The 12,293-nt window shown below is 45.4% G+C and overlaps 1 protein-coding gene across 1 annotated transcript in view; it reads right to left on the bottom strand.

The window, feature by feature from the left end:
• The window catches only part of TIE1 (tyrosine kinase with immunoglobulin like and EGF like domains 1), a 44,956-nt gene extending 39,197 nt beyond the window's left edge, over window positions 1-5,759 (bottom strand). Inside the window, exon 1 of the mRNA XM_084848290.1 lies at window positions 5,011-5,759. Within this exon, the coding sequence (XP_084704416.1) occupies window positions 5,011-5,083 (73 nt within the window). The 5' untranslated portion in view covers window positions 5,084-5,759. The remainder of the gene's footprint in view (window positions 1-5,010) is intronic.
• Window positions 5,760-12,293: the final 6,534 nt, after the last annotated feature.

Here is a 12,293-nt window from a genome sequence, read left to right on the forward strand (position 1 = left end):
GCAAGCTGATGCCCTCCAGATGTTATGGCCTACAACTCCCATAATCTCAGATGATTTGCCATGCTGGCTGGGCTGATGAGAGTTGTAGTCCGAGTCATTTGTAGGGCACCAGGTTGCCTACCTCATGATGTAGCTTTTCCATCTTTTCTTCTTTAGTGGATTATTTATGGTAAGAAAAAATACAGAAGAAGCAGTGAGAAAGTGTTTCTGTTAAAGGAAAAATCGTGGGGGGACACTTTACAGCAGCCTCCTGTCATGGAAACTTCCCCTACTAAACATTAATAGACGTTCACCCACCCCTAGAACATCATTCCCTCCCCACAATTTAAAATGCATTGACATTGTGCCATCACCATCCCTGTTGATGTATGGACACAACTTTCCACTAATGGCCACTCAAGCCAAGCTGTCCCCTGACACAGCTGACTATGTGGCACATGAGCCTTCAGCTCTTGCAAGGCACAGGGAGCGTCTGCCAAGTGTCTGCTGATTTGGTTACTGACATGTGGCAGACAAAGCCCCAAGAAAGGAGTTGAAATGGCTGTAGGAAACTTGGGATCGTATCTCTATAACATAAAGTCATGCAATAAAATGTTATCAGGTTTGGAAGAACTCTGTGGAGCCTGACATCATGGTATGAGGGGAATATTCAGGAAAATGGCTGCAGTGACAGGATTTAGAGGGCCACATACAAGATCCTTTGTAGACCTTCCTACATCCCATATTCAATATTTGATATTTAATGTGGATTTGTAGCAAGAGATGGGTTGATACTTATAATTCATACATTACAAGTGCTCCTGTATAGAGTTCCTACTAGCTCTCCTTCAGGATACTATAAGAGTGATGAGCTCAAGCAGGGCTTTCTACTCCTTCCTGTACACTTTACCAGGAAATCCATTCCCCAGCTCAGTCAGCAATCCCATTACCATAAGGGGGGAAATTGAGGGTAAACTGTAGGTCAGGGGGAGGCAACCTAGTTCCCTCCGGATGTTTTAGACTATAATCCCCATAATACCAGGCCATTGGCCATGCTGGCTGAAGTTTATAGGATTAGTAGTCCAGGACATCTGGAGAACTACAGGTTGCCTACCACTGTTGCAGATCGTGCTTAAGGATATTTATGAAGACGTATTTTCCTCTGACTTTGGGTTGGATCTAGACTAAGGGCACAATCCTTATGCATGTTTCGACAGAGAAAAGGCCTACAACTCTCAGCATGCCCCAGCCAGCTATGCTGAGAGTTGTAGGCCTTTTCTCTGTCGAAACATGCATAGGATTGTGCCCTTAGTCTAGATCCAACCCAAAGTCAGAGGAAAATACGTCTTCATAAATATTGAAGCAGGCCCACTGAAATCAGTTAGATGTAACTTAATCATGACTAACTTAAGTCTCGTTGGTTTTAATGAGTCTGCTCTAGGCCTGACTATTTCTGGATCCAGTCCTTGTGAGATTTGCTGGAGCCAATCGGAAGCAGTGTTAGAGCACTGCCATGTTAATTGTGCCAGAACATGGTCCTTATTCCCAGGAGTAGGGTCACAATCACTGGGATCCACTGCAGGCCCACTGCATTAGCCTCATTAAGCTCTGGAATCAGGCTTTACTGATACAATAAGTACTCAAGAAATACTGCACAGTCGCATTGCTTTGTATGAAACCAATTTGGGGTTACAAGCTACCTGAGGGTTCTATAGTGATTTTGTTGAACAATTTACATGGTGTGAATGTAATGGCTGATCTAGAAGTTGTTTCTAACTTATTTACTCAGAGTCCAAAGTATTTAAATTACTCAGACTCTAAAGGATTTACATCATCATCATCATCGCCTTCAGTGTGCTTTACATACAAGAGGCCCAGTCCCTGCCCCAAGGAGTTTACAATCTAAAATCTATGGCAATTTATTGGAAGTAAGACTATTGTTCTTCCTGTGTTGCATTGGTTTCGTATTATTTGGGATATTGCAGTTTCATCTAAACTAAATCTAAGAAAGAAGGGCAAATCAGAATAAATGTATTCAAAGATGGTCATTTTTGCGATTTTCGGGATAAGTAAATTCCAGGACAATATTTGACCTTATCCCTTGTTTTCTCTAGTCTGCATTAGAGATGTAAAGGCCGGGGGGGGGGGGGGCACAGAAAGTTGGGACATAACATTTTTCCTGTTTTTTTCTTGAGCCTTCACATCTCTGGTCTGTATTATCAAGCCACTGAATGTAGAATGATTGTTAATAAACTTAGAACTGTCTTTGCATATATCTGACCTCAGAATGTGTAGAACGATGTTTTGTATTTTGTACTCTGTATATATTTTATTATTATTAAAGTGTTGTCATTGTTTTTAAAAAATCTCTTAGCACACATAAATCTGTGCTGAATGGTGCTCAGCCTGTTGGTGTTTTCCTAGCACGGTAGGAAGCCCTTATCTAATACACAAAAACAATATTATTATTCTGTCTCAGGATACAGACAGTGTAATTTGGAAAACAAATAACTAATCTACCAGCTAAAATATTTATCTTTGCATTTGTTTGAGTCTGGAAAAAACCCTGGATAGTTTTAATGACCATACAGTATATTAATAGCCTTTACACTCTTCAAATGTGACAGAATTCCTTTATGATATACATGCCTGCTTCTGAGTACATGTACATACATCAAAGTACACATGTAATTAACATGTGACAATCTTCTATAAGTAAGTTGCACATTATTTCCTTTCAGGAGTTGGAATTATATTATTACCAGAAGACAAGACTTTTTACACACAAGGTAGGTTCTGGAATGTCATCTCTTGTGTTTGAAATGATTGAATTGTGTCTCTGTGATGCTTGTGTGGCCCTCAAGGCTTACAACGTTTTATTCACTGTTCTTAGCTATGATGCTTTGATACCACTTTTTGGAAATATGTTACATACATTGTGATGCTTCACAGAAGGGGCTGCCCTTCTGCAGTTTCATTTGAGTTCACATTCTCCTTACTGGTGGGTAACTATGCGTTACGATGGAGATATGTGAATCCATCTCTGCCCCTTTACGTCAGGGTTGGGGAACTTCCTTCAGCCTGAGATCTGAATTCAATTTCAGAGAAGCTTTTGGGGGCCGCATTCCAGTGGTAGGTGGGGCTTATAGCAAAGAGGGTGGGAAAATACCAGCCTATTTTGGCTTAAAGCCCTTACTGCCAGTAACTAAGCTTTAGGAGAGGCATTTTGACCTTTTTACAATGGGGAAAAATTGCACAAAGGCTGTGAAACCACCAAACGATCAGTGGTCAGGGGGAAAGGGGTGGGACCATCTGGGGAACCACAGAGGGCTGGACTTGGCCCCTCAGAGGGCCAGATTTGGCCTCTGGGCCTGGAGTTCCACACCCCTGCTTTACATTTTATTCAAACAGCAGCTGCAAGGGGGGATATCTGGACTATGACCACAGCAAGGGTTAACCCTTTCCCCTGTGCTACTTTGTCACTAAAAATTTGCTCTGTTAGAATGATCTCAGAAAGCCTGTTGCTCATGGATCGTCACTGAGTAGCGTGACTTAGATGGCTTTTCTCCTATTCTTTATTCATTGGGCTCCATGCCTGGTTGGCCATGGATAGGGATGCTTACGAAATTCAGTCTTTGTGAAATCCAGTATGAACTGACCAGATGTGCACCTTCTGCACTAATGGGCCAATTGGACTTCATTATCCACTGGTTTTTGCACTTCTCAAATGTTTCAATGCAGTCCTTAGCTTTAAAATGGAGTTCAAAATACGGTTAGAGATATGCATTTTGAGATACAATACTTTTAGGTACACACCTGAATGTGAATTTCTATGCCTTTTTTAAAAAAATTGCAGGTTAATGTGGAAATGGGATAGACTATGAGTGAGCGAACACATTCAAAAGCGAGAGAGACCAGTGGAAACAGACTGATTTGCCCATCCATAGCCATGGCTTTGCACGAGCTCATTATTAGCTGGGAAAGACAAAGAGGATGTGGCAGAAACAGCACATGGGGCTGTACATCACAGCCTCTCCGAGATCCTTTCAAATCCCAAAACCATCTTCCAGGTGGCCTCGGGGATTCCCCCATCCAGAGCCTAGTCAAACAGGGCTGAGCACTTTTGAGTTTGGTGGGCAAAACTAAAAAAACAGCCCAGTTGGTAGTTAACGCAGAAAGTGCCTTATAAAGGCAACGCAACAAAGGGGATATCCAGAGAGCTTTAAACAGGTTCTGAGCCCTGCTACGATTCTTGCCCTGCCTCCTGTACTTGTTGTGGATTTTCAACAACAGATCTCCCAGCTTGCCATGTAGAAGCAGGCAGATGCTATTGGACTAGCTACTCTGAATTAGAGACAAGATAATGCATACAAGGATAGTTCTAGCTAGAGGGACCTTATGCCTTCTTGCCCAGAAATCCTCAGATGGAATGTCAGCCCTTTCTGTGGGCACTGTGACCCAGCTTGTAGGAATCCAGTAAGGATAGGTGCGACCTTGCCACACCTCGGTAGCTGCCCTGGAGCCCCATTCAGGCTGCATCCTCTCTGCCACCGGAACCGATCTCAGCCCCCCTCCCTTTGGAACCCTGAGACCATCTTCTGAAGCCCTTCTCTGGGTGCCTCTGCCAGATGAGGTGAGGCAGTCAGCTACTAGAGAGAGGGCCTTTTCAGTGGCCAGCAGGAAGAGGGCCCCAGTTATGGAATACACTCTCCAGAGAGGTGTGCCTGGAGCTTATGTTGCCATCTTTCTCTTTGGCACAAGGTCAGGTCAAAGACGGTTTTATTCTCCCAGGTTTTTAGTCTTCTGCTATTTCTTTTTAAAGGTGTTTTTAGGCCCTTGCACTGCTGTTGCCTTCCACTTTTGGTTTTATTCTGTGGCTGTTTTAGTTTTGTTACATTATATTTCATTATTTTTGTGTATTTCATGGTCTTAACCTTATTTTGCGAACCGCCCAGAGAGCTTTGGCTGTTGGGTGGTATAGAAATGCAGTCAGGCAGTACATAAATACATAAAAATAAGAAAGGTTTTTACCTGCCAGGTGCAAGGAGAGGCTTAGAAGACAAATCTTGTCCAGATCCATGTTCCTGAATATGCCCATTGTCATGAGAACTCAGACATCACTGGTCCAGAAGAGGAAAAGGTGACAGGGAGGATTTATGCCATTTTTCATTTGCAGTGTGTCTCCTCTACGCTTGGCACTCCTGGGTCCTCCATTGCTTCACGAGGGCAGCAAGTTCACCCCAGACCAAGGGGGAAAAATGTTTCAGTTCTTTGATTTTGGAGGAAATATTCCCTGCCTTCCTGGCCCAACTTAGCAGAAGGTGGTATCTGGGCTTCCTGTAGGGAATCTCAAGAAAAGGAAAAGTAGCTCCAGTCTGGCCAGGCAAAAGAGCTGGGGTTTTGTCCTGGAATGTCCAGCTTCCACCAAAGCCCTTCCCTGCTTTCCAGCTCTTCATTCACTGCCACGTGCAGCTGCAGAGGGGATATGGCTTGGCTGCTTCTTCCATGCTCCTGACTTGGAAGCCTGAGTGACTCAGCATGGGCACAAAAGAAAACCTCTGCCCAGTCCAAGAACTGATTAAGAGTGGGAATGGATCAGGCACAGCATGAACTGGGACTCAGTGGGAAGAGCCTTCTTGGCTGGGGTTCAGCCAGGGCAGGAATGGAGTCTGCTGGGGGAGGAAGGCCGAGAGGCCCTCACAGACAGCACAGCCATGACACGAAATCCTGTTTCCCATACAGCGTTTCCTGCTCTCCACCCATTGTTCCTTGCCTATCTCTGGCTCCTGCAGGCAGAACAGCATAAAGGGAGGTAGCTGGAATGAGATACAACTAAGGGAGGGCTGGAATGAAGAGACACTGCCGGGTTCAAGGGGCTCCCTTTATCCATGCTTTCCAAATGGAAGGCGGAGAGACATGTTCCCTGGCAGGGAGAGAAGTGATTCATTGTGTGGCACCTCTGCCGCTTTAGCAGCTAGGGGGAAGCCAGGGTTCAGCGCTGATGGAGAAAGAAGATGTCAATAGAGTCCTGAACAGTGGAGGCTGGTGGCTCTGATTTCGGTGGGGTTGTGAATCCATTCTGGGTTTCAGTCAGAACCAGCCAGAACTCTGAAGGAGCTATCCAAGGTGCTGAATCCAGTTTGGTGGTGGTCCTGGACTCCACTGGTCCTGAAGTTGATTAACGTATAGCCCAAGGAACTGGCGGCCTTGAAGTCTGTGATTACAGCGGTGCTATGGGACCTTTCACATCCCAAATAAAACCAGTTCCCTTCCCTGAGGGATCTGTTGGGAGTCTGTCGTTGAGACAAACAGGTCACATTGGTTGGGCGACCACTGCCTTGGTCTGTTAGGCAGGAGAGTCAGCCGTAGCTTCCACTTGTGGAGCAGTCAGGCACACTCACATGCCACAGCCTTACCAGTGGGAGGGATTCATGCACCTTCATCTGTGTTGAGTCCAACGGAGCCTGTCAAAGCTGCCTGTGCCCATTCACATGTTCAGCCACGCTTGCTGTCAATATAGTCTGAGCGAAGGGGTCAGCACATCTTGAAGTTGTCATAGGATAGATTCAGCACACACACACGCACCCTCCCTACATGCTAATCATTCCATACCACAGTTTAGCAGGTAAACAACTACCCAGCATTTCTACATGAGGCTTTTACCCTACACTTTTACCAAGGCTTCTGCTTCCAGATGCTTTGCAGCATTAAGACTGGCTCCTTTACACATGCTTTTTTCCAGGAGTTTCCTTTCTCTGCCTTTCTGTATGTTTCATTACACAACCACTAGATGGCATGGTGGTATAGTAGAATTGCACAATTGCACAAGACTCTTATTCTGCCATTTCTAAATAATACCACACTTTCCTCATTAGGAAAAAAACCATGACAATGATTGCAAAGCACGGAAGAGGCCTTGGAGGATGACGATGTCATGTAAAGGACCCGCAAACTACGATGAATGAGGAATTGTGAGTTAACAATAAAAGCCTAATGTAGAAAGGCTCACTGTTGTGGTGTCACAGTACATGCAGTGATGCAGCCCAATAAGTTTAGACCCTGGATTTAATGGTCTTACACCCAATGCACACTTTAGATGGCCATGTGTATTGCTTCAATTGTGATGCACACATCTAACATTTCTCTTTTCCGCTGCCACTGCCATTCCATGCTTTGCAACTGTTTCTACATTCCTGATAGGTCAGACTGCCCCAACCTGGTGCCCTACAGATGTGTTGGGCTACAACTCCCATAATACCCAGACAGCATGGCCATTGGCTGGGAGTTATGGAAGTTGTAGTTCAACAGATCTGGAGGGCACCAGACTGGGGAAGGTTGTGTTAGAGAAAACAAAACTGTTTGCAAATACTCTGAGCATGTGCAGTTTCACATTTTATTGAAATCATAGCAACAGCATGACTACAGGAATAAAATGGAGTTTGCTTCTGCTGCTCTAATGCTAAACTCATTTTCTTGGGCATAAGTACCATTTTGTTGCACAAATGGATAACATATATATATTAAAGTAAAAAATAATAAAATCAGCATAATAAAATGTCCAGTTGACTGCCCCCTGACTATAAAAAGTTTCTAGCACATAAGAAGAACAAAGAAAAGATACTGTGGCAAGCAGTATTAGCTCCAGTGCGCCCTGGCATGCCCACGCTAGTCCAGGTGGTGATGCCAGGCCTGTCAATGCCTCCATCACCCACTGCTCTGAGTGGTGATTTGAGGGCCCCTGTGCTGTAAGACCCTGGGCTTTACCCCTGATGACCAGCCCTGGTTGCGTTACTGGGTATATGTGCTTTGAATAATGCAAGCTAGATGCGTGTGAAGTAGTCATGTGCCTGCTTGAGTCTGTTCTCAAAGCTGCACAGATACACAGATCACAATATGCCAAATGGTGTACAAATGAAGTTGGATCCAGGATCCAGCCATGTGTCAGTGTGGACTTGTATGAAGCTTATTTTGCAGATGTGTCTTGGACTGGGTGAAATGTTGCATGGAGCCTATATGTGGCTGTTGGCACTTACAGGGTTGCGAAAGGGCTTTCGCCTTGTGTTCACCCTCCTGGTGCATAACGTTGCTCCGTGAGACCTGGGTTTTTACTAGACATACACGAGAATACGCTCTGGGAGGGGCTAGACAGGGAACAATAGCAGTTGCCTGTTTGGGTAAACATGTTTGGGAGGAAGTCTACTGCAGTTGCCAAACCATCTTTCCTTAGCCAATTTCCACCCACCTTCTACTTACACAAAATGGCCATGCATCAGCACTACAGTCAGGGCATCAGTTATCAAAAACGTTACACAGAAGGTGTCCCAGGCTGGGTTAGACAATACGCATATGCCTGGGCATAGCGTAGTAAACACACAATTATCACATGCACAATTCAGTTCTGAAAAGCTCTGGAACCAAGCGCCACTTCACTTATTCCTACAGTGAAGTCAGAAATTGCATGAATTCCACAGGCACAACACACGATGAACTTTCATGGCAGGATTTATGTGCCTCAGAATTTTGTAAAGGAGTGAAGGTCCTACACTGCCCTATGTTGACTGCATAGTCACTTAGAGTGACATCAACAATGCTTCTTGGCAGTGAGACCCTGCACTTGAGTCTAGCCTGAGAAATGCAGCCATAACTTGGGACAGTTCCCACGCGAGCTTTCAGGCCACTTGGAAGAAAGCCAGATAGGGCTGGGTGGCCTGGCACAGTCTGAGACCACACACTATCCCCCTGAAAATCTAAAGCAAGCATGGGCAGGAAGAGGAAATCCATTCATGGTTTCCGAATATTGACGCAGAGCTCAGGAAACCAGGTGCCCTGGCAGAGGACATAGTGGGTGAAAGATAGCAGACCCAGGCTCCATCTCACCAGTGGCAGTGATGCCAGCCAGCTGCCTGGCAAGGCACCCCTACAACAACTCTACAGCACTTGTTGCGTGGTGGCACATTCTGCGGCACAGTGCGCTCTTTGCAAAGATTGCTTCAGAGTCCATTGCATCAGGTGTATGCCAGGAGAAAGAAAAAACGGAGATCAAGGGAGGAAGGACCCATTATAGAACACGCAGCATGATCCAGTGCACGATTACCTGGGAGTAAGTGCAATTGAATTCAGCGTGGCTTACTCCCCAGGTAAGTCTGCATAGGAATATAGCCAGGAAGAAATGTTTGCAGAACTGGAAATGAGCTTTTGAGTTAAATACAGAACCCCTTACGTGGAGGTGTTCAAAGTGGAGGTGAAGTGGAAGGGGGGGGGGGAGAGAAGAGAATTTATGTCATGAACCCAGGAAAGCAGATTTGCCTTAAAACAAAAAACAAAACAACAACAAAACAGGAATGTTTAAACAGGAAGTATGATAACTGGATTATAAACTGCCTAACCTTGCAGGGGTGATCAGACTATATCTTCCTTCCCCAAAACAATGTCAACAAGATGTAGGGGAAAAAACATTGTCAGCAACATGTGTGTGTGGGGGGAAACATTGTCCCAGAAGCTGGATTGCAAAGCATCTTATTTTATTATTTGTTTAGTTGAAGTATTTCTATGCCCTCCTCAGCCAAAAGGGCACCCAGAGTGGCTTGCATATAATCAGTTAAACAAGACAGCCCCTGCCCATGGGCTTACAATCTAAAAAGAGACAAGGAAAGATTAGTCGGTCGCCTTAATTAATAATAAAGATTAGCATATTTGCAGAGCTGGAAATAAATATGGGAAGTACTCTAGGTAAGGTGTTGGTTCAGATAACATTTTATGGTATTTGATGGAATCCCTGATGGTAAAAGGCGAGATACATGGGTTGAGACAGAGAAAGAGAAAGAGAGAGGAGCGAATTACTGAAAACATTTAAACAAGGCTGCAATCCCATGCACACATACCTGGGAGTAAACCCCATTGAACATAGCTGGACTTACTTCAGAGTAAACATGCATAGGGCTGCACTGTGCATTTCTTTAAATGCATCAAAACCGGGAAACCAGCCAGGGATGCAGTTGGACAATGAAAGAATATGAAAGAATGAAAAGACTATTGAAGAAAGATACAAAGATTGGAGAGAAGCAGGACTGGCATGAGTGGTCAGCCTCATGGGGCACCTGGCGAGCGGGGGCACACTGGCTGTTCCTGGGGACGCCCAGCTCTGCTGCTGCTGCTCCTTTCTTCCTGTTGCTGCCTTTTCACCTGACTTCACCCAATGAGGGAGCAGGGAGAGGAGCCCTGAGAAGGAGCAGCAGCCTTGCCTTGCCTTCTCCCTCTGGGTGGCCATGTGGATTGGGCCCAATGGGAAAGGGCACGCAAATGGGCAGTTGACAATGGCATCAAGGAGGACATGGGCCTACCCATGGAAGGGGCCCGTTGAAGGCATCTTGCCCAAGGGCCCCTCAGAAGCCCTTGGGCAAGAGCCGGCCCTGCGGAGCCGGCCCTGCGGAGAAGCTCACCGAAGCCATTGCATTGTCGGTTGCTGCAGAAGGTGGACAGGTGCTACCTCAACCAGTGAAGTTAAATAACGGGGACAAGAAATGAAACTCTAGGGCTGACAGATCAATTACAAATTAACCAAGAGGGGCTGTAGCTCAGTGGTGGCGCATCTGCTTTGTATGCAGAAGGTCTCACGTTCAATCCCTGTTATCTCCAGGTAGGGCTAAAAAAAAACACTGCCCGAATCCCCAGAGAGCTGCAGCCAGTCAGTGTTGATGGTACTGGGCTAGATGGACCAATGGTCTGACTCTATATAAGGCAGCTTCCTATGTCTCTAGGTCACCAGGTCCAAATGACATACACCCAAGTTCCTAAATAACTCAGATGTGAAAGTCTTCATCTTCCAACAAAAAATAGGGAACTGGTGGCTGAAATAAGAAAATAGGACATGAGAGCAAGATACAGCTATTTGAAATTTTTCTGCATATCCTCAGTAGGCCATTTCCCTAGCAGGCAGAAACCCACCTCCACCACCCTGCCCTTTCTCTTTCTCACACACACTGACATGTTCTTTGATATTGAACTCAACAGTGTTTTTTCCATAGGTCGCTTTGTAAATTATCGTTTAGCTCACATAATAATAATTTCATTTTGCCTCATTCATTACTTGTTTTATGGAACTAGATACAAAGTTAACTCAGAATTTGAATAATCTGATGGTGCCTATGGGAGTTTCCCCCCAGGGCTAAGAGCACTGGGGAGAGGGAGATATTTTCGTCACAACTGTGAGGGGAGAAGGGTTAAAACATGTCAGCCAGTGGAGGCTGGCAGCTCCGAGGTCAGTGGGGCGGTGCACCTGCTCCAGGTTTCAGACAGAACCAGTCAGAACTCTAAAGGAGCTATTCAATGTGCATAGCCCCTTGGATAGCTCCTTTAGAGTTCTGACTGAAATCCCTGGAGTGGATTTATAACCCCACTGAATTTGGAGCCACCAGCCTCCACTGGAAACCAGCATTCCTGATCATTGGCTATGCTGGCTGGGACTGATAGGAGTTGAGGTCCACAACATCTGTAGGGCACCCAGTTGGGCAAGACTAGGTTAAAACATCTTTTCTTGTGCTCCCACCCTTCTCGGGCAGACGCAACAGGTGTGTGTGTGTGTGTACGCACGGGCGTGTGAAGCAATGCCTGTTAATGGCTGACACGAAATTAATGTAATGTATAGTTTGGCCCTAAGTTGTCCTGAAATAGACATGGGTACCAGAAGTGCTGGTTTTAGGCAGATAACACACTGAGGACTGGAGTGAACTCACTGTGACTCACAGCTCTATTTGACTGAATAGGCCATTGCTACCTGCACCTTGGACACAGGAAGAGATCACTGGCGCCAGCTTTGCCCCACTGTTCTGGCTTTAGGTACACACAGCCCTGGGTCTGAAGAGATTCCCAGTACTGGAGTTGCTCCGTCTGGCACAAGACCTTGCAAGGGCCAAAACAGGGATTACTTTAAATGTGTGTATAGCAGCTATGTCTTTTTTCATTTTTTCCTCAGTCAAGAAATTTTTTTCATTTTTTTTTCCTCAGTCAAGTTCTTAAAAGCCTCTCTAACCCCATAAGGTAGGGCCCCAATCTGAATCAGGGACTCTGTGCCAATTTTAGAGTAAAAATGAAGAAAAGCTGTAGAGAGATGTCTGTTTTGGCCCTCAGGCAGCAGCTGCCCTTCAGCAAGAGGCTCCCCTCCATCCTTTGCAGGCCCTGATATTTATTTATTTATTATCTGATCACTCAGTGGGGAGAGAGGAGGGCATTTGCACACATGAGGCTTACACTGGGTTGTGTGTTTTTTCAGTAAAAATAAAACCTAGACTGTCTGAATTGGTCTGTGCATTTGATTT

Source organism: Heloderma suspectum, chromosome 4 (assembly GCF_057233095.1).
Source record: "Heloderma suspectum isolate Gila_16-S chromosome 4, 16-S_ref, whole genome shotgun sequence".
Classification (NCBI taxonomy): domain Eukaryota; kingdom Metazoa; phylum Chordata; class Lepidosauria; order Squamata; family Helodermatidae; genus Heloderma; species Heloderma suspectum.